The sequence below is a fragment of the Equus quagga genome, chromosome 1 (assembly GCF_021613505.1).
Source record: "Equus quagga isolate Etosha38 chromosome 1, UCLA_HA_Equagga_1.0, whole genome shotgun sequence".
Classification (NCBI taxonomy): domain Eukaryota; kingdom Metazoa; phylum Chordata; class Mammalia; order Perissodactyla; family Equidae; genus Equus; species Equus quagga.
In genome coordinates, this window is record NC_060267.1 from 142,593,601 (window position 1) to 142,616,177 (window position 22,577).

Sequence of the window (22,577 nt, forward strand, 5' to 3'; positions counted from 1 at the left end):
GAGGAGGCTAGGGGAGGGTAGACCCCAGGAGTCCTGATTCCCACACAGATGGCAACCTCAGCCCTGAGTGGGAGCGAGTGGAAGGAGCCTAGCAGGTCAAGGGGGACATGCACTGAGGCCCACCTCGTCCAAACCTGATGTCTTGTCATCCAAGCCACAGGCAATGTTGTAGGGGCCAGGCTCCAGGTGCGTCCAGCCCTCACTGGTGCAGCTGCGGCTCACGTTGCCTGGGTGGAGGGCAGGGGTGGAGAGGAGAGAAGTTGAGGCTGGGAGCAGGGCAGGTCCATGGAGTAGGCATGGGGCTCAGCCCTACTCCCATCATCCCCTGCTGTATCAGGCTCCCGCTGCCCTGACCTAAACACCCAGGGCATCATGGGGGAACATGGGGCAGGGGGAAGCCTCTCTAGGGCTGCCAGGGGACCCTCTGACACAGATGACAGTCAGAGCAGACATTTCTGGGCACAGCCCTGTCCCTTGTCATGTTTGAACCTGGCCCCAGATACAACAGAAAGTGATCCTTGTCACAGACAGCCTGGATCCTTGGCACCGAATGATCCTTGGCCCTTGCCATGAGCTAAACACTGACCCTGTCACAGGGCCACCAGAACTGGTGTGGCAGATGGTCTCTTTGTTATGCAGGTACAGACAGCATCCCTCTGGCTGGGGTGAGGGCCCAGGCCTGCCCAGTCCTCCTCAGTCAGCCTGCCTGGGCCTACAGGCTTGGGTTGCCTTCCACACCCAGTGGGGCTCAGATGTGCTGCTGGAGAGGGACCAAAGGTGAGGCAGGAGGTGAGTGGGGGTTGGAGGACACCTGATGAGGGCACAATCCTCATCAATGGAGAAGCAGGGAGCTCCTGGAAGGGGAACCTGCCCAGGCAAAGGCATGTGCAAGGGGAATCAGGCAGCACAGCATTGCAGGATCTGGGGGCTGAACCACATTGAGGCTAGGGCTCCAGGGCATGTCACTCTTCACTGTCCTTGGAGGCCCAAAGCTCCAGCAAAGGGACAGGACCACTAAAGGGCCATGTGACGTGAGGGGTACCTCCAAGGGTCCCCACTCGCCAGCCCTGGGGAGGTGTCCTCTTCCCTGAGAGGGAGGGGGGAGTTTAAGAGAAAATGGGTGAGCCAGAGAAGACCCCCATCCAAGGAGATGGATCCCAACATCCTTGCCCTCTAGCTCCTTTCTCACCAGCACCATCACCACCAGCACCATCACCACCGGCATCACCATCATCACCACCAGCATCATCGCTATCATCACCATCATCACCATCATTGGCTTCATCACAACAGCAAGTTTTGAGAACTTTTCACATGTCAATGCTGTACGGAGCGCTTCAGGCGCAGTATCTTATTGAGTTCCCTCAACTATCCATCGAGGAAGGTAATCCCATTTCACAGTTGAGAAGTGAGGCTCCAAGAGGTTGGTCATTTGCCCAAGGCCACACAGAGAGGACAGGGTAGAGCAGGTGTGGTCCCCAGAGTGTTCCCAGGTAAGCTTGCTCTCACCTGCACTGAGGTGACTTGTTTTGGGTGTCCAGGTGCAGAGCTGTAGGAGGAGTCAGGCTGTCCTGTGAACTCATGGAGGGTCACAGTGCATGTGTGTTTAATACTTCCAAACTTTGCCACGTGCTCAGAAAGTACCAAGTGATCCCACACTCAGTATCTCTAAATCCTCCTGGCCACCCTTTGAAAGGGTTCTTATCACTGTTTTATGGATGGGGAACTGAGGGACAGCTGGGGGGTGGTGGGGGACAGCCAGGAAGGAGCAGCTGGGGCTGGGTCTCTTTCCACTGTAAGGTCCTGGAGGAGGGCAGGAGGGACTTTGCTCAGGAAGGGACACTGGGCCTTTCCTGCACAGGCCTCTCAACCACACTGCTGCAAGGGGTTCCCAGGACAGGAGAAAAGCCCTCATGCAGCCCCCGCTCAGCCCCTTAGCTTTCCCCCAATGTGGCTGGGGGCGGGTGGACCTCGAGGCTTCAAGGAGCCCCTTATCAAACTGCAGGCCCGCCTCAGCCCAAGATCTAAGGAGCTCACTGTGGGCCCTGGCGCCCTGTCCCCTCCCAGGATCTGATTCTTGTGGGGACTGCCCCCACCAGGCTGGGGCAAATTAGAAAAGGGGACAAGGCCAGATCAGCTAGCCTTGAAGCTAGGACACTAACACCTCAGGCTTTGGGCTCCCCACTTGCCAGAGAGACCAAGGCTCCCTGAGGTTATGCCCATGACACAGCGGGCACCTGGTATCATCATGAATTAAGCTAGTGAACCTGAGTGATCCAGCAGCGTCACATGCCTTCTGTGGGAGCAGGAGGGAGCAAACATTAATGCGTTAAGGCTAGTGATCAGGAGTTACTTTAGTCCCACTAAAAGATGGGGATGTCAAGGCTGAGAGAGGTTGAGTGACTTGCCCATGGTCACACAGCAAGGAAGTAGCAGGCCTGGGATGCAGATGTAGGTCAGCCCGGATCTTTCTGGGCTCCCAGCAGTGGCTGAAGGGGCATCTTGTCCCCTGGAGCCCTGGCCACCCTGGAAGGGAACCGTTCTTGAGGAGATCTCAAAGGCAGTCACCATGGGACCCTAAGAAGCAGCCAAGAGCCTCTCCCCAGTCTGGGCCCAGGAACTGGCAGACCTTATGTGTGTAGAGGGGGACTGGGAGGGAGGGGCAGGGCACTTTAACCCCATGTTAGGAGGGATGCCCTGTTCTGCCAGTCTCCTCCCGCTCACCATGTCTCAGAAAGAAGTCAAGGCCCACCACTCCTCCCTCGGTTCTCCATGTGAAAAGCACCACTCGGAGACTGGAGGCAGAAATCAGGGTACCATTTTCTCCCCTACTCCTCTCTCCTCTCCCTCATCAGTTGCCAGTCCTGTCCCAGCCTCTCTTTCCTCTCCACCACCACCTCATCTCCCCTGAACTAGGTAGGAACCTCCTGATGGGTCTCCTTGCTTTCCCGCCCCCTCCAAGCCACTCCCCACCCTGAGATAGCGGGAGGGATTGTTCTAAAACCTAGATGTGGCCATGGTGCCCTCCTCCTGAAATCCTGTCAATGGCTCCCCGTCCCAGCCAGCCAGGGCCAACGTCTTAGGCTGGCATCAAGACTTCCTTACTTATGGCTCCGCGATGCAGGTGGTGGGGTGTGGGGTGGGGGAGGTGTCCCATAGACCCCATAGACACAGTTAACATAGACTGTACGTTGAGTTTTCTCAACCAAAATAGCTATCCTCTTTTTTATTCTAAAAAAAGTCTCTTCAGATATTTGAAGGTAAAAACACCACAGATGAAAGACACGCAGACCAGGAGTTAAAGGACTGGGCCCCACAAACATTTTGGCACCTTGATAAGCAGTCCTCTGTCTGGGTAGATAACTTCCAACTCTCCACAATCTTTATCTTCTACAAAGGTTCTTCAGCTGTCCCCCTAGGTCCCTTCCAACCCTTCCGGGGGGACACTCCTTTCCCCAGTCCTGTTACTCAAGGAGTTGGCATTGGCATCACCCCTACCCTGCACTGCTTTACTTGCAAACTTCCCTCTTTGAAATTTAAGGCCAGTTGCTCACACTTTCTTCATCTAGTTGCCCAAGAAAACACATCCTCTTTCTCTTACATTGTGCGCCCCTAACCCAGTCTCCTATTTGTCTCCATCATTTTCAGAAACTAGGGCTGTCAAGTATTGCCATGCAGGTTGTTCACGGCACAAGGGTGGCTGGCTGATGGACGATAGGGGCTGATATTTACTTCATATTCAGCTGGCCACTAGGTGGGTTCTGGTGAGAGGTCAACTCCACTTGAGGAAGGGCTGCCTTTTCTCATCTGTACAAAGGCACCATGTGGGGCCCATTGAGGCTGGCAGCCTCAGGGTTAGCCAGATGGTGGGCTGGAGTCCAGGCTCTCAAGTGAAGGAGCTGCCTTGACAATTCCAGCAGGGCCAGAAGGAAGAGCCGTCAGGAGGAATGCAATTAGCAGAGTGTCAGGGAGGAATGCAATTAGCAGGCGCTTCCAGGGATCCGAGAGAAGGCTGGTTGCCAGCCTCTGCTGACGGGATGCACTATGAGACCTGCTAGAGGAACTCATCTCCTGCCCGCTCAGGTGCTGGGTTCCCCTGGAGGAGGGCTGGGCTAGGTGGGCGCCGGCCTGTGACTGCTCCCAGATCCCACGGGGAGGGCATAGAGGTCTCTCCTTCACTGCTGAGGTTGCAATATCGAGCACTGGGGGCAAAACTGGCCTATCCCAAAGACACCATTTGGTCCACCTCCTGTGCCCACTTTACAAACAGGGAAACTGAGGTCCAGAGAAGAAAAAGCCACCTGGACTGATACCCAAGAGTCTTTCTACTTGCTCTCTGAATCCTTATCTAGGTCCTGCTGTTCCCTCAGTCCCTCCCACTCCAGCCTGCTCCTCCCTCAGTCCTCCCCACTCCAGCCTGCTCCCCTCTCCATCTTCCCCACCCCAGCCTGCTCCTCCCTCAATCCTCCCCACCCCAGCCTGCTCCTCCCTCTATCTTCCCCACCCCAGCCTGCTCCTCCCTAGGTCCTCCCCACCCCATCCAGCTTTCTCTTTTCCCCAGCTCATCAAACCTAGACCTGAGGGGGGGGCATGTGTGATCCCTCCCTCCCCCTCGGGCTCCGCCATGACCTCCACAGGCAAGTCTCCCCCTTCTCTCCTCTGCCATGCTCTCTCCCAAGTTCAAATCACCATCATCTCTCACCTGCTGTGTGGTTGGGTCTTCCCATTTGCACTCCTACAATCCTTTCTTCTCACAGAAACCAGTTATCAGTGAAAAACCTAAAGTGGACTATGTCAGTCCTCTGCTTAAAGCCCCAGGGGCTTCTCAGCGAATTTAGGAAAAGCCCAGTCCCCAGTCAGCCATCAAGGCCTGCAGGGTCTGGCCTCCGCCCACCTGTCTCCTCCCTCCTGAGCTCTCTCTGCTTCAGCCTCACTGACCTCCTTTGAGTTTCCTTAGTTCTCATCCCAGGGGCAGGAGATTCTCTCTCAATGATCCGCCCACCCAGGATCTGTCCGTGGTGGCTCTTTCCCACCCCCAGGTCTCCTCAAAGAGAACATCCCTGAGCACTTGCCTTACGTCACCCCCACATCTTCTCCCTCCCTGCCCTGCTTACCATTTATATGTGTGTCCGTTTTCTTGCTAAACGTCTCTCCAACTAGAATGGTAGCTCTGTGAGGGCAGACAGCATGGCTGTTCTATCCCATGCCCGACCGTGGGTTTGTCTGGCTCAGTGCCTGTCGTACTAGTAGGTGTGTAATGAACATTCATGGAATGAAAGAATGGCTGCATAAATTACACTGCGAGCCTCTTGACTCAGTAGCGAGAAAGCCCACTTCCTAAAGAGGCTCCCTGTTTTCTGCCTTCCATGTGAACATTCGTTTAGGCAGAACACGATAAGGTGTTTACAGAAGCAAAGCTGTGCAGTGGTTTCATGGAGCCAGAAAGGCCATCAGCTCCAGACAGCGAAAGACTGAATCATGACCAGCCCAAGACAATGGGAACACGGGAGCCATAATTTAATCAAATGTCTGTCAGTCAATCAGTTATCAATTGCTGAGCAAATATTTAGTGAGCCCTTCCCACTTGCTTATCTTAATGTGAAGAGCTGGTCAAATCCCATGAGTGCTTCAAAGACCTCGTGCCAGTGCATCCTCTTCCAGGAGGCCTCCTTGATTGCTCCAGCCCCTTTGACCACTTTCCTTTGTCGTCTCACTTTCTTGAGAGGTGAGTTCCCACTCCAGCCGGCACCACTTGGGCCACCCACGTCCCTTGCTTCAACCCAGAGCTCTTACCTTGAGTGGAGGAGAAGAGCCTAAAGATGGGGGGGCAGGCCAAGACGACCACCTGGCCCCGAGGGGTGGCCGGCCAGCAGGTGAGGTTGTCCCACATCTTGCTGCAGCCTGTGGGGTGAAGGCAGAAGACAAATGGGTCAGCATGGCTACCAGATGCCTCCAGCCTTGGGGCTTGAGCCCACAGGCACCCACTCGTTTCCTTTTCCTCCAGGACCCCACTTCCAGGAGTCTCCAGTCTGGGGGGCGGGCACCAACTACCCAGCCTGGCTGTGCAGGGCCTGTCCCGACAGGGAGGGGGGAGTGGGAAGCATGACTACAGCTCCATGGTCCTTAGTGAGGGACAGAGCACTCCTGAGGGGGTGTCAAACAGTTGGGGGAGGGGTTTGTCTGTTGCAAGGATTGGGGGCCTCACCCTGCATTTGATGGGCAGGCACAGGGATGCCAGGCAGACAGGCTGCATGGTCCTGCACAATGATGAATTGCAAGGCTTTCGAATGAGCCACTGGGTATGTGTGTAGGTGGAAACTTTTTGTAATGACCAGAGCCTAGACTCTTACTCTGTTTTACAGATAAACACAAGGCCCTAATTGCACAGGTTTAACATACACAGTTTCCCAGGAATGCAACTACTGAGTACGGGGAGAGAAGGCTGGGCTTGTTGTGTTCTGAACTTTACTAAGAATTGTTGAATGTTTTGGAAAATCACTTTACCTACAGCAATGCTGCTCGTGACACCTGAGTCAGTGATGAAACCACGGTGTATATCAATCTACCTTTATAGCTCTCACCTTCCCAGGGTTTATATTTATAGGTACAACCTTCAGACTATGTCTTCTTATCTTTGAGAGTAATTGTGCCTAAATATATACAGAGCATTTTATTATAAGTTACTTTCCTTTTTTTCTCTTACAACTAGAACAGCATTTAAAAAAAAATGAATGTGTGTATCCTGAATCTCTTTTTATCATGGTAAAGGAAGCATTAGGAAATATTTGTTATAAAAAGGAAGTGTTGGGTATGGTGGGGTGATGGGTATATTGGGGTTCAGCTAGTTCTTGAGGAGTCTTCTCAAAACTCACAAAGCAACCCAGAGGCCCCCAACTCAGTCGAATTGTGAATTGTGATGGGAGTGGTGGTCAGGGGGCAGTTCAGAGAAAACTCTGTCTTGCAGGCTCTGTTCTCCACTGTGTACTTATTAGTCTTGAGGGCCTGACTGGTGAAGGGGGAATAATGGGGTCTCTAGGGGTCTGCTTTAATAGGCAAATGCAAACGCCATGGTTTTGCCTGTTCATGGGCTGGGTGTCCCCGAGTGACTGGGACTCCTCCAGATCCCCTTCCCTGAGGGAAGTTTAATTGTCTCTTTGCAACCCTGCCAGTCCCACAGATTTGCTCAGGAAACCCAACCCCTGAGCCAAAGTCAACGGCATCTGGGCCAAGCCCAGCCCAGCCCAGGTCCGAAGGTTCATGAGTTCCCAAGAGGGGGGCCTGGGAAGAACAGGTGAAAGGATGGCCCCATTTGGGGAAGAGCCCGCGGACTCTGAGTGCTGGAGTGGGCCAGCTGCAGGGAGGGGTACCTTATGGGGCTGCAGCAGCCAGGTGGCACCTGCAGTGGAAGGCTGAGAACAACTGGATCCCCAGGGTCTGGTCAGAGAGCACAGCCTCCCTTCCTCAGGGACCCCAAGGCTTCTGCCCCACCCTGTCCTGAGGCTTTGGTGGCCTCACTCTGGCTCCCAGTCCCTCCCCTCCTCCATTCCTGTGCCAGCCTCTCTGGAGGCCAGGTAGGGGCCCTTCAGGACAGTCAATTCCTGTTAGCCATTGGAGACCCTGTTAATAATATCAGAGAACACTTACATAACCTTTGTATGTGGTAGGCTCTGTTCGACTCTCTTTAAATAAACAACTTCTTTAACCCTCCCATTTTACAGATGAGAAACTGAGGCATAGAGCGATTAGATAATGAGCCCAAGGACACATTGCTGGCGAGGGGTGCAGCCTGTTCACATGCTCCCTTTCCAGCAAATCTTTCGTACTCCTTGATGCTGGAGTCTGGGCCTGATGCTGTTTCTCTGGGAATTTGGCTCTGCTGGACTTTGTTTACCCCTCTCTGACAGCACTGGGCACACCCTGTTTTGTAGTCCAGCTATTGTGTCTGGGTCCTCACCAGACTTTGAGCTCTCTGGCTCTCTAACTGCAGCACAAGTTGGGGAGTGACTTCAGCATTGGGTGTTTGGCCCTGAGTTCTGCTTCACCAGAGGTGGCACAGACAAGAGAAAGACTAGGCCTTGCCTTTGGGGAGGCCACACTTGGCCTCAAGGAATCTCAGCACCGCTAGGGCTGGGCTGGGCTGAGAACTGGTGCTGGGGCACAAGCTGGTGAGCAGGGCAGGGGAGCCAGGGAGGAGGGGCCAGGAGGGCCAGGTGGTCAGGGAAGCTTCCTGCAGGAGGCAGCAGGGTTAGGAAGCCGTAAAGCGGGTGACAGCCAAGAAAATGCTAGTCATCTGGAAGGTCTGTTGTCCTGGGCTGGGCCCTGGGAGTATTCTCTGTGTGCCCAGCCCACGGAGACCCCACAGGTCTCACCACATGTGTCACCAGGCCCACAGAGACACAGGGCCCAGGCTGGCTGTGTGTGCCCATGGGGGGCTGCCACCTCAACAGGAAAGAAAGTCCAACCTAGAGCCTGGGATGGGGAATGGCGAGGCAGGGCGGGGCCTCTGCTGTGTCATTTTATAGGCATGTGTGCACAGAGAGACATACACACTGATAAGCACTCCCAGGCACACAGAACCACAGACACACATGCAAACACACATACATATAGGCTTACTCAGACATAGAAAGGCCAGACACAAGCAAACACAGGTACAGAGAGCTGCACACAACTCACAGACATACACGCGTAGACATGACTGGGCATACCACAGAGATTCACACTCATAGATACACGCACATACAAACCAACGCGCAGAGACACAGCAGGCAGACACCTCCAGGCATGTCCAGACTTACACAGACACATGCTTCTGACACACAAAGACACTCAGAGTCAGACACGGAGTTAGAGACCCCAGATGCACAGACATAGCCCTAGACAGACATGGGCCAGGAACACACACCTGGATGTGTGTGAACATGCACAGAGCCCCACACAAGGTCACAGTCCACAGACCCATACCTGCCCTCCTCTGGATCCCAGGCCGGCTGCCTGGTGACAGGGTGTTGGCACCTGACAGGTATCCTGTGCCAGTAATGACCTCATCAGGATCACGAGGTGGCCTGCCCTCGGGGCCTGGGAGGTGCTGCAGTGGGGTCTAGAGTCTGGGGTCTGGGCCTCTCTGGGCTGCCCACGATCCTGTCATTAGGGCCTGCCAAGGCCTATCTGCAGCCTGGCCCTGCCTCCCTGCCCTGGTGGGCTGAGGTGGGGCATATGAACAGCAGGCAGGTTTGGCCACCCCTGGACCCAGGCCTCAGTCTCAGGACCCCAGGAGACAGGGGGCCGTCCCTCCTTGAGAGCTGGGGCTGGTGAGGCCCATCTGTGAGGCTACACATGCTCACTCGTGGTGCAGGAGGCAGAGCGCCTGGGCACCAGAGCCAAGAAGGAGGGACCTGATAGGGGTTATGTAACTGTCTGCCTCAGGGAGGTGGCGGGGGACTGGGGAGCCAGGAGGACGTAAAGATGCTCCTTGCTCCTGAGTGAGGCTGTTACACAACTGTAAGCTCGGCCTCAGGGAGGTGAGCTGGGAGGGAGGCCCAGAGCAGGCACAGCCACCTCACTGCCTCCAGCCCTCCCCCCCCCCCTCAGTGCGCCCCTAGCCCCCCCCCCCCCCCCCCCCCCACTCCCGCTCACCATAGCACAGTCTGCCTCGGGGCCTCCCACCCTCCCAGCCTCTCCGCTTCTCCAAACCCTCCCCACCCTTCCGAGTCTGCTCAAGTGGCGCCTTTGGAAGGAAGCCCTCTGTAAGTCCTCCCATTCTCACCCCAGGGTTGCTGAGCCAGGTGCGGGCACACGAGGTCGGGGAGTGAAGAGGAGAGGGTGCTGTCGTCTGATCTGATGGCCCGGCCAGGTCACCTAAGGGGGCCCCTGGCACCATCCTTCACACTGCCACGCCGGAGCTCCCTCAGACCCTCAGAGGATGAGCTGGGCCCCCATATGCTCAGCCTCTGAGTCTGACCTTGACTTGTCTAATCAGCAGGATGATGAGCTGATGGTTCATCTGGCCTGCTGAGGGCAGGTTGGGATGGAGAAGTCAGTGTGTGTGCCTAGGGGCCAGTGTGTGTAGTGTCACTTCTGGGTGTTGTGATGACAGGCAGAACCCAGGGTTGGGAGGAAGGAGCTAGGCCTCAGTTTCCCCCTCCTGTGGTGAGTATTCCAGACCCATGCAGACTAGCCTGGTGCCCCTTCTCGATCTAGACAGTCATGATGGCTTTGAGCTTCCATGTGGTCCCTATGGGGGGTCACATACTTCACCGAGTGTCCTCTACTCTCCCTCTGAGATGCTAACACACTACAATGGCCTATTCCTGGAGTGTGGTGTGCTGGGGTCAGTTCTCCCCACCTCAGCTACAACTGAGTCAGGGGCTGAGGAATCTGATCCAGAAGTGCTCCCACCAGTAAGCTACCCCAACCCTTCTTTGGACTGGGCCAGGGGCCCTCACTGTCACAGGCCCTCACCATGTAGTGCTTTGGGTCTCCCATCTTGGGTGGGCTGGCAGCCATGGACATCGTGTCCACTCTTCCTGGAGAAGAAGGGTAGGGATCCCCAAAGACAGAGTTGGCTCCACTCACTTTTCACAACCCCAGTTTAGTATGTTCTCCTCAGCTAACAGCTGGGAGCTCCCCAGACCTGGGGTGGGTGATGGGAATGTGGAGGCCTGTTAGCTCCTTCTTTCTTCCATCTGGCTCCCCACCTTCTCCCAGCATCCTCTCCTCACCAGCCAGCAGTTCCTTAGCGCTATCCCCAGCCAAGAAATGTGGAATGAATGTGGCCTGGGTCTGATCTCATGATGTGAGGAAAAATGGGACTCCCTGGGGGTCTGCAGCACCTCTCTTCCCCCCGGGGGCCTCACCTGCTGTTTCATTCTCCAGCTGGGCCTCCTCCAGGCACTGCTTGTGCTGCACCTCGATCATCTGCAGATAGTCACACTCCTCCCGCTGCAGCCCAGCTGCCCAGCTGCCCTGGGGGACAGAGACAAGGAGGGGACCCGTTAGCCTTCTCCATGGTTCACATCTCATCCACAGGCTCCAGGAGCATGGGGCCCTTGCTTGCCCCGGCCCCTGGACTGATCCAACTTCCAGACTGAATCCCAACCCCAGCCCCAGACTGAATCCCAATCCTAGCTCCGATTGGAGCTTGACCCTGACTTGGATCTGACCCAAAACTTGTCCATTATCCCCCAAAGCTTGGTCTGCCTTGAGGACCCTGTCACAGCTTCTTGGGGGCTCCCCCAGAAGTGCTGAGTCTGTAACAACTTTATCTCTTTGTGGGTGGTATGACCCTGGACAGAGGTGAGGGGGCCTCTCCTTAGAGCCCAGAGCTGGCCCACTGGACTCTGCCATTCTCCAGCTTGATGGGAGGGTTGGGAGCCGTCTGTTCCTGCCTCAGTCTCCAGGATAGGTGGGGCCCAGCTGTGCAACCACATCATGGGAGTTGGACCCTGGCCTCCAGTTCCTGGGGCCAGGCTTGGGAGGAATCCATGAGTCTGGCTGCATCTTCCAGCCTCTGTCTCCATTCTAGCAGCCTGTGCTCAGTCCCCTGGGTCACTAGCTGGGAAGGGGACTTTGGCTCCCCTTGCCTAGACCTCACCTGCCTCCTTCTTAGCGTTTGAATAATTCAAGCTATATCGGCTGTAATGAGCAGGGGAAGTGTAAGGAGGTAGAAGCCCCTCTAGAGTGGCTCGTGATCCCACCAGTCCCCCTGTGCCTCTGGAAGGTGATGAGAGAGGAGGGGAAAGCCCCGGTTTCTCCCCTTTCACCCTGGCCAGGGATCAGGGATGGGGCCAGACCTGTGTGCCAGGGGGATGTTGGCATTGGGGCTGACATGTGGGTAGGGGTGATGGCTACCCAGGAACAGCCAGAAAAAAACAGATCTTGGAAGCCACTGGGTGGGGAAGGACTGATGAAGTCTCCATGGAGGAACCACTGGGCTGGTGGCAGCTTCTGCCTGTCTCTTTAGCTTTAGGAAAGTGGCTGCTGCTCCTGGCAACCCCACATCATTTCCTCATCTCTGCCTAGGAAAGAGAATGTCACGGTCATGGTGGAGAGTCCAGCAAGACTGCTCCTGCGTCACAGAATCTCAGTGTCCCTTCCAACTTGTCCTTCCCACCCTGGGACAAGGTCCTTGCCTCTCTGAGCCTCAGTTTCCCCCATAGGCAAAATGGGCCTCAACCACCTCCTCCGCTGACTCAAAGGTTCTTGCAATGGGGCTGTGGGGAGAGCATAAGTGGAGGTCCTTTAAGGGGGTCCCCATCTGGCCTGCAGTCACTAAGGGTGTGATTTTGGCCAGTGTTTTAAGTGAGTCAACCCCCTTGAAGTGCCAGTGAGCTCTCCACTGCTGTAGAGGGAGGGGAGTCCAAGCTGAAGCTGGACAATTCAGTGCCCAAGAGGCCACACAGCTGAGTCTCTTCCATCTCAACAGCTCTCTCATCCTTTGTTGAAGGTTTTGGTGGAGGCTCATTGTCACAGAGGTCCCCATAGTCCAACATTCCCATCTGCAGCTAAGCATCACAGCTGACCTAGCCCAGGTTCAAGGGAAGGCCTCCTCGTCCAGTGTGTCTTTCAGGCTCCCCAGCACCCAGACCTCACTCACCCACATGCCACAGGCCTGGAAGCCACACAGTGAACATGGGTTCCATCTTGGACCATAAACCTTACCAGCCAATTTGGGTAAAGACATTAGCTGGTAAGTTATTTAAAACTCAGCATATTGAAAGTAACATGGATCTATCATGGAGCAGGATGCAGTTATCTATGTAACCGTTTAGAAGAAAGGATGTGAGACTTAAAGGAAATGTAGTGCTGTGGTCTCTCTTTGGGGTCACATGCTTCCCTCTTGCTCATTAAGGTTATCCAGACTGAAACACTCAAGATGCCCTGTCTTAAGGGATCTGAGCCTGGCTCAGGAATGGAAAGAGGGGTGGCCAGGAGGATCTCAGAGGTGGCCTCTGAAAGAGGAACCTGGGGACTGGTCACCCCAGCTTATGCCCTGCCAATGGCCTATCTTGCTTATTTGGAGCATGCTTCTCTCCAAAGTACCTCCTCAGCCCCATTGTCCTCCAGCAACAGAGCTCATTCTGCTTTCCGGCCCCTTCCAGCCTTGCCTGGCTCTCCTGGCTCTTCTCATCTCTTCTCACCCCACTTCATGAAAGTAGGATGGATGGTAGTGGACATGTGTTGTTGCTGCCTTCTGCTATGCTTTACCTTCCTCTGGTGACATGTCTTCCTCTCTATCTGGGAAACCACCTCCTTCCCTACTCCTGGTTCATGGCCTTCTGATGAACCCTCTTCCAGGGGATCAATATGTGACCAGACTTGAGCCAGTAAGAGCATTCCTGGCCATAGTGTCTGGCACATGGCCCAAGTCAGGCGACTCAGAGCTCAGAGGCTCATTCTGGGGATTTAGGATTAAGCAATTAGGCAAGTAGATTTGTTCTTCCCCAATGGACTGGAAACCTCAAGGTATGCAAGGGCTGGAGCTACTGCCACCTGTCTTGCTGCCAAGTGGAAGACAACGATGAAGGCCACACAGCCAAAGGCAGAATAGAGAGATGGAGAAAAACTGGCTTGTCTTGACATTATCTGAGCCCCTGAATGCAGCCATGCCTGAAACTAGCTCTGCTTCCAGCAACATGAGTCAATACTTTTCTTTGTGGCTTGAGCCAGTTGAGTTTTCTGTCTCTCTAACTAAAAGAGTTCATACTTGTGCTCTGAGAACAGGACAATAGATCCCCTCACTTGCTGGGTCCTCTTAAGCCAGGGCTGTGGCCATGCTGTATGCCAAGAGATATCTCATTTCTAATCAACAAGAGCATCATAGGGTTCCTGGCAGCTTCTGCGTGCCACTGTCTGAGGATGGAAGGGTGTTGGGTCAACCTCTCTAGACATCTTTGCTCCTCTAGCAGCACAGCCACAAAGCCTTTTCTGATAGGCAGTTTGCAGAGGATGGGCAGGAGCCCTCTGGGTAATGCGGGAGGCTGGAGCATCTCTGAATAGAGTGAGGGTGGTCTGGAAGATGAGCTCTGTCTTCACCACAATTGAGTTGAGTGCTGGGCCCCATCTGGAGAGGGGAGGGAATAGAGACCCAAAGTGGGACCTGCAGTCACCCAGAAAAGCACATTCCCAGAAGGGACCTAAGTCTCTGACCAGAAGTCTGGACTGCATCAGTCCCTCTCCACAGCCTTGCCTTGGGCCATCAGGTCAATCATTGCCCTCTGGGGGATGGGACCAGGGCAGCTCCCTCTAGCCCTTATCACTGAGGAATTCAGACAGACTTTGGACTTCCTCTTCCACTTATTTCTCCATTCTAAACATCCTCGTTATCTCTCTGGACTCCAGAGACACAAAGTTGGAAAATTCCCAGCCAGATATAGCTGAGTCTAATGATCCAGGGAAGGGTCCCAGGGTAGGATATAGCTGGGGTGTGTGCTTCATAGAGAATGGTAATAGAGGTGGGCCTTTGGGGATGTGTAAGAGTTTGGCAACTAGAGGTGGAGTAAGAGCATTCCAGAAAGTAGGAGCGGTGTGTTTCATGGAGGCATGAAAATGCCTAATACATTCAAGGTTGCAAGAAGCCTGGTGTGGCTGCAGCAAAGATCCCTGGAGGCATCAGGAGACAGGCTGGGAGATGTAGTCAGGGGCCAGGCCTCATCAGTTCCTGCCTGGACTGGTACAGTAGCTTTCCGCCCCACTACCTGCAACCTGAGGGATCTTTGTAAGGTGTGTAGCCCTATCCTCATTCTCTTGCTTCAAATCTCTGATGGTCCCCATGGCCTAGGAATGAAAGCCATACTTCAAAACCAGCATTCAAGGCCCTTCCTAATCTGACCACTGCCTGCGTCTCCGAACTTGTCTCCTGATGCCCCACATGGAGAAAAGAAAACAGGGTTTTCTCCCAAACCCTCACCAATTCTTGTGCTGGGCTGAGCCCCAAGTGAGCTTTCAGTCAGGAGTTCCTGAGCCTGGAAGAAGGGACCTGGCAAGAGCATCCCTTCAGTCCTGGTCCTCTGTGTCCCTTGCCATGGTGTTGGCTGGACGTGGGAGGTGACTGGCTGAGAGTTGGCAGGAGAATCCTGGGTCTCTGGTTGGGGCAGGGATTAACCAAGTCTTGTTAATTCCACCTGCTCAGCTCGGCCCCCTCCTCTCTGTCTCTACTGAGGGACTGGGAAGAGCCCTGTGTTCTCCTCTCCACGTGCGGCTCCCAAGGTCTGGGGCAAAGGCTAGGGTTGTGGGGGGAAGGGGGAAGATGCTGAGAGTTACAGCTCCTAGATGCTAGAGGCTCTGAAAGGCAAGGTGGGCCCGGCTCAGGTGTTGTGGGCCATATGCCACCCCCTCAAGAGAAGTTTGAGACCACAGCTCTGGGCCTCAAATCAGAACCCCCAGCCTCAATGGGGGCCAGAGAACTATGGCAGGAGGAGCGGAGGGAGACAGAAGCAGCGCGGTGGGGGAGCGTGAGTCCCTCTAAGGAGCAGCTTGCCTCTGAGAGGGGTCTAAAGTGCAGCAGGCTGGATTAGGTGAGACAGGAGAAAGTACTTCCTGTCTGCAGATTACTGAGCACTGGGAGCCACTGTGAATGATTTGTGCTTCTGAGGTTTGTCAAGGGAGGGCTCTTTTTTCCTGCCCTGGATGGCTGGAGGAGGCTAGGGAATGGGGATAGAGGACAGGCAGCTCAGGAGTGGTCCCACTTACCATTCCCTTCATTACCATCTCATAGTCCATGGTTTATTTAAGCATCCCCCCTGCTCCCCCAAAAAACAAAAACAGGGCAACTAAAAGACACAGGGGGAAACAGGATCCAGAGAGAAAGCAGCGTGATAAAAGTCACACAGGACCACAACCCAGCTTCCCAGCTGCCCCCTTCATTTTGGCTTTTGTCTTTGAATTGGTAAGGAGATGGATCATGTAGTCCAGGGCAGAGGGGGGAGGTGAGAAGGAGCAGGAGGAGAAAAGGGCAGGGGGAGGGGTGGAGGCATAGGGAGGTAGGGTAGCTCATGGGATCCAGAAGTCACGGAAAAGAGGAGAAACATGCTCCCAGCTCTGCAGAGGGCACTAGAGAAGTTGAAATCAGACCTCATCTCATGGGGCAGGGGCATGTGGGAGCCTGCCAGGTGACAACGACGTGTAATAGCTTGATCAGTGTAGGAACTACAGAGATGTACAATTTAGGAGTGACAATTCCCTGAGCTGTTGCTTCAGATTTTACTAATTAAGAGCTATCTCCAAAGTCCCAGGGCGGCATGTGGCGTGCCATAGCCCCCTTGGAAGATGCAGCTCCTCTTAGTGAGACGGCAGAGGCTACTTAAGTCCACAGGTTCCGGAATCAGATTGTCTGCCACTTCCTGACTGGTGACCTTGGGCAAGTGACCCCACCTCATCTGTAAAATGGGGACAATGACAGCACCACCTACTTCCAGGGTTGTGTCGAGGGCCATATGTAAAGGACACTAAGGGACTGCCAAGAAGAGTTAGCAGTAATTGCCAAAGCCCCGGCCCAGCCCCTCAGGCCAGGCTCATTGCCGTCCATGCCAGACCTCAGCCGAGACACAGCCTTAATGCCCTGCATAGACCCGGGCAGCCTGAAGGTCCTACCCCCGGACAAGCGGCAGAGGTGCCCACCAGAAGAGAGGTCTCGAGTCTGGCAGTTCCTCTCACCCCCTACTGTTGTCTGATTTCTCTTCCTTCTCCTGTATTTTTACATCCTTTTGCCAATAGTGTGAAACCTCCCCTCTCTGCAAATCCAAATTTTGCCAACCACACCTCCCCTTGGGGAAGGCTGAGCTCTGGGTAGTAGGAGGGTAGAATAAGAACTGGTGTGTGGAGGGGGAAAAAGGGGAAGACCTAGAAATGCAGGTTTGGGCTTAGGGTAAGAAAGAACTTTCCACAGCTCAGGGTGGTACCCAGGCAAGGGCTCTTATTAGGAGAAGGCAAGCAACGATGGTCAGCCTGGGCTTAAGCCTGATGCCACTAAGCGCCCTTCTTGGAAGGTTTACTTAGGGTCACGAAGGCTTTCAGGATTTCTTTGTGGAGGATCACCGTGGGGACGGTCAGCAAAGCAGGGGCAGCAGGGACTCAGGTTTCAATCCTCTGTCCCTCGAAAGTCACCATGGGCACCCCGAGTGGAAGAGGACTCAGTTTACACACACGGTGTCTGTGGGTGGTGTTGGTGTCGGGGTCACTGGCAGAGGGTTGGACACCAGCACAAGGAGCTACAAAGCTGTGAGTCCTTGATACACAAGGGTCGGTTGGTGACCTCTTCCTCTCCTCTGATGACCGGATGTATAGGAAGTACTTGCTTTTAAGATAGTGTGAGGTACTTCCTGAGAGATATGGACCTCACATCACGAGCCACATGGGAGGAGGTGCATGTACAGACTGGGCCGTGTCCTGTGAAGCTCAGCACGAGGCTTACTCACCCTGCTCGAGGCCCCTGCTCTCTTCTCCCACAGCTGTGCTGTCCCATCACAACACAGGCAGGAAAGCTCCTTGCAATAAGACCAAAAGTCCTGATAATATCACCACTCATCTTGTGGTGCTTGACTAAATGCTGCTTGGAGATATCTGAATATTAGACATTAAGGAACCCCTGCTAATTGTGATGATGGTATCATAGTTATAAAGGAAAATGTCCTTTGGTGTTAGAGATGAATCTTAAAATAGCTTGGTGTAAAAGGTCATGATGTCTATAATTTATTTTAAAATACTTTAGCCATAAAAGCAACCGATGCAAATATTAATTGTTAAGGTTAATAACCCTCAAACCTAGCAATTGGGAAAGAATGAGTATGAGAAATTCCTATACTGCCATTTTGCTGATGTTACTCCAAGAAATGGGTATTTCCATGTTTGTTTTACTATTCGCTACTTTTTTTATATGTTTGAAAAATTTTTCAAAATAAAAGTAAAAAATAAAAACCTCACAATGTGGTGGACAGATTAAACTGTGTTTCTTTTTCTTCTCCTGAAATGTGCCTAAGGCACGAGAGTTTGCACATCCTGGTTATTTTCCTGGGTGCAGTGAGAACTGCTCTGTGTTGGGAAGTCACACCGGAGGGCAGAGTCTGGGAGGTTGAGCAGAACGGGAGGGAGAAAGGGATGGGGCTTCGCCTTAGTGTCCTGGCCCCATTCCCGCATCCATAGCCAGAGGGGCCACAGTGAGGGGCCCAAGCAAGTGGCAGGCTGGGCCCAGGTTGGACTGCCACTGAGGCTGCCCATTGTGTGCAGAGGCCCGTCACCGACCTGCGTCTGGAGCCTCACCCTTCAAATTGTCTGGCCACCTCATGAAGACACTGCCCCATCCCCAGGATGCCTGCCTGCCCTGGGGACCCCTGGGCAGTTGGGGACAAGAGAGGGCTGAATAAGGGTCCACAGGGCTCCCAAGCTGGGGATCAAGAGGAAGGAATGACCTGTCACATAGTTCACACAACACTTTCACCTCCTTCCTGTCTCGTAGATGTCCTGACTGGAAGACCGAGCCTGTTTCGCAGAGTTGTGAGGCTGAGGGGGAAGATTACGCCCAGTCAGGGGGTGGAGCTGGCCTCCAGCCAGCCCTCTCTTCCCATTTCTCCTGCACGTTGGGACAAGGGTTCTCTCCCTCCCTTCTGTGATGAGGAAACTCAGGCCCTTCCACGGCGATTAAACATGTTCTCAAGGTCAACTGGCCACTGCCACGGAGTCCCCCAGCTCAGGCTTCTCAAGAAAACTCCAGAAAAGTCAGGGATGGGTGAGACTCAGGGCACCAGGAAGGGAGGGTGGAAACCTCTGGGAGCTAGTCCTTCTAGCACAGGCCCCTGGGAGCCCTGGGCAGGCCTAACTGAGGCTGTCTCTTCACCAGGGAAGGAGGTCTGACCCCGGTGCAGCTGTATTGCCCCCAGCCCACAGGGTGGCCTGGGCAGCTGTGGACAGCCTCTGGAGAGGCTGAAGGCAGATGGCAAGGGCGGGGCGCCTACAGCAAAGTGAGGCCTTTCAGGAGCAGGTGGCCAGCAGCCCGTCTCAGAGAGGAGTCAGAGGAGCCAAGCCTTCCCCAAGCCCTAAGCCGTCCCAGCCTCTGGGGGCAGCTGGGGGCTTCCTCCTCCTTTAGGGATCAGGCCCATTCGTCCTGCCAACAGATGGTGTCTATGGTCTCAGGTGGAAAGTTGGCCCATTTGGCAGAACTCTTCAGGGCATTGTCCAGCCTCCTTCAGGGAGCCTTCCCTGACTGCTCCTCTCTGCGACTTTTGCCCCAGTCTTGGGGGGCTGTGCCCCACAGCGACATGGGCTGTTGAGTCACTGGCTCTGCTCTCCTCCAACGAGCCTGAGAATCTTTCTAGGGCAGAGCCCGGGTCTGCTCCTCCCCTGTGACACCCCTCCCTCCACCCAGGGGTTGGGCATTGCCCAGAGCAGTCCCGCTACCAATGAGTGGCCCCTGTGCCCGCTGTCCAGGGGGTAGGGGCAGTAGAAGGCCTGACAGGTGGCCTTGGGCAGACTTCCTCTTCTGAGACACTGGAGGTTTTCTTTCCTTTTTTTGCTTCCCTGTTCAGAGATTTCCCCTTCCCAGGCTGAGGTCAGGGCACCATAAACTGCAGTGATAAGGCCTTGGGCCTTCAAACTGAACTTTGCAGCTGCCATTTTATGACTCTGATAACATCAGGCACCCCCCACCCCCCTGAGTCCGGCTGGAGCAGGATTGCCTGGTGTCCATTCACTGTGGGAGCAAATGGTGGCTGGTGGGGAAGAGAGAGAACGAGAGAGGGAAATGGGGGCCTCATCTTAGCCTGCCCTCACCCAGGCCTGGGTGAGTCTCCTGCTTCTGTGGGCCCAGCCCAGCACTGGGCTTTGAGGGACATAAGGGTGACAGACCTCAGCCCTTGATTCCATGGGATGGTCAGAAGAGCCCAGGCTGGGAAGTGAGTGGGGTTGAAGGGTAGGGTCAGAAGGGGGAGGGCTGAGGGGCTGGAGCAATCAGAAAAGGCTGTCTGGAGGAGGAGCTGGAGCTGGGAATTGAATGAATAAGATGTGGGAGGACAGGGGAGGGGAGGCTTTGGAGAAGCCAGGCCTCAGGAGGTAGGGGGCAGATGTGACTTAGCACGTGAGGAGGCCCCCCTGAAACCACTCTGCTCCTGGGCTGGGGAGCCTCCAGGGAGGGGGGTTGGGGTGGCAGTAGTGGTCCCAAGGTCACTGGCTCATCCAAGGAGAATCTGAGGGGTTGGGACCTAGGGTTGGGAGAGCCCAAGGGTAGTTGGTGAGGCCTGAAGGCTCCGTGACTGAGGAGCTGTAAGTGGTGCCAGAGCTGTGGCCTCAGGGCCAGAACTCAGTGAATCTCTGAGTGCTCAGGAGGGGGGTCTCATGGCTATCAGTGGGAGGAGGGGGAGCTCCTGCCAATTATCAAAAGGTCTGCTTTCAGGGTAGGCAACGAGCTCCCCATCCCCAGGGTGTGCAAGACATTAGCCAGACAGAAACACAGAGATTCCTGGCCAGGTGGAGGTGATGGTAAGAGAGGTAATCATGGGATAGAAGAGACTAAATCATCAATATACTCCACCCACCCACCAGCAGCAACCCCAGATTCCTCAAGTCCTAGAGTAGGGGTAGAGAGAAAATCAACCTCAGCCCAGGTCTGACTGGTGGGGGACAGGTGTGGCTCTGGTGTCTTTGGGACTCACTTTGCCCATCTATAAAATGGGCTTGGGTAGACTTAGTGAGTCTTGAGGCCTTCTCTAATCTTAGAGGGAGATGATCCATCTGTCTCCTGCCTCAACCAAGATCTGCCCGGCAGCCCAGGTGAACCAGCCACAGACACACACCTGGGCACACCTACACATGGGGCATGCTAGCACACATGCGTCAGGGGCATACACATACCCATGCGAGGATGAAGCAGAAGTGGGAGGAAGAAGGAGGTCGCTGCTTTTTGGCTGTTTGCTCCCTATTCAGCTTTCCCCATGCGCATGTCTGGCCCTTATAAGCGCCATCCCCAACCCCTCACGGCCCACCACATTCCACTTTGGGCTCCCTACACTTCAGCTCTGCTCAGTGAAAGGGCACAGGAAGGGTCTGCCTGATTCCAACCCAGGTCCCGGGGTCCCCAGCGCTGGGTCTGCTGCTGAGACGTCACTCTTACACGTAACACACAAGGCCCCACAGACACCTGCAGACGGGCACAGCATACAACGACGACCCCAGCACACAACGACGACCCCCACAGCCTCCCTCCCATCCACTGTCTGCTAGACCTTCCATTTCATCCGACCACAGTCCCCACGCCACGCACACCAGCAGCCACTACACGAAAGGCAAGTTTGGAGCCCGCTTTCCCGCCGCCCCTCCACCGGTGTCCAAAATCGCCCAGCGGAGCGGGCTCCGGGCTGCGCTGGGAGGGACTAGGCGCGACCGAGACCCCACCCCTCGGGTCTAGATCCGGTCTAAGGTGGAGCCGGGAGGCGAGACAGGGTGCTCCCCGCCCCTTACTCCCCTCACACAGACGTGCGCACAGACGGCCGGGTTCCCGCCGTCCCCACACCACCTCCAGCTGCCGGGACGCTGGGTGGCCCGGCGGACACTCACCGTGGGGCCAAGGGCGCAGGCGAGGGCGCCGGCCAACACGCAGAGCCAGCGGGCCGGCGGCGGACTCGGTGAGCGCATAGTCCGCCCCGAGCCCGCGGCGGGCGGCCCCGCGCCTGTAAAGGGCGGACGGGCAGCGCACCGCGCAGTCGACGGCGGGGATCCTGGCTGAGTGGCACTGCCGCGGTGGCCCCGGCACTAAGAGGCGCCGCTTGGGGCGGGCCCCGGGGGCTCGTCTGATGGGCGGCGGGCCTAGCCAATGGATCGACAGAGGCGGGGCCGCCGAGCAGGTGTGGGGCGGGGCTGGGGGCGCCCCAGGGTTGGGGGGGGGGGGGTCCCTGCGCTCCCTCTGCCAATCCCACACGTCAGTCCTCAGTCGCTGGGCATTGCCTGGCCTTCGCCCCCTAGGACCGCATCCCCCGGAGTCTCGAGACCCCAGTACGCCCCATCCTTCCCTGCTGGGCTCGCAACGTTTACAAGCGCTTGGCTGCGATCCCCCGCTCCCGCACGCCCCCTCAGCCCCACCCCAGGGCGCTCTTCACGTCCACCTTCAGAGCCACCGCCTGCAGGAGACCTCCCCGCCAGGCTCCCCATTTCCTACTTTTGCGCTTCAGAGGGCTGGTGCGGGCGGGCCGGACTACGAGACACGAAATGTCACTTCTTATCCCCCAGGCTGCGGGCTGCAGCTCGCGCAGGGTCCTGGGCTGTAGGCGACCCGGAGTAGTCGGGGCGCGTTATCTGATCCATTTTCAATCGCCCCAACTCGTCCCTCGAGGCCAGAGAGGTCGAGCGAGGGGAAGCAAGGGCGCGAGCGAGGCCCGACTCTAGGTTCCTCGGTGCCTCCCCTGAGCTCTGGCGACCTGGCAGGGCGCACTCTGCACCGGCTGGGCTCCCCGGTCCTTCACGACCTGGGGGGTCGTGCTGAGGAAAGGATGGCGCGTCCGCACCCTCGCTCGTCTCGGCCTGGGCACCTCCCGAGGGAGGCTGGACCGAGGTTCCAGCGCCCCCACGCGGGTAGGCAAGGAGTGTTCTCTGCGCGC

At 55.7% G+C, this 22,577-nt stretch overlaps 1 protein-coding gene across 2 annotated transcripts in view; it reads right to left on the minus strand.

Moving 5' to 3' along the window:
* VIPR1 (vasoactive intestinal peptide receptor 1) overlaps positions 1-21,717 on the minus strand; it is a 32,571-nt gene extending 10,854 nt beyond the window's left edge. For both annotated transcript variants that reach the window (XM_046645436.1, XM_046645426.1), the window contains exons 1-4: positions 21,541-21,717; positions 10,857-10,965; positions 5,794-5,901; positions 124-227 (exon numbers count right to left, since the gene is read on the minus strand). In XM_046645436.1, coding sequence (XP_046501392.1) covers positions 124-227; positions 5,794-5,901; positions 10,857-10,965; positions 21,541-21,618 — 399 coding nt within the window. In that variant the 5' untranslated portion in view covers positions 21,619-21,717. The remainder of the gene's footprint in view (positions 1-123; positions 228-5,793; positions 5,902-10,856; positions 10,966-21,540) is intronic.
* Positions 21,718-22,577: the final 860 nt, after the last annotated feature.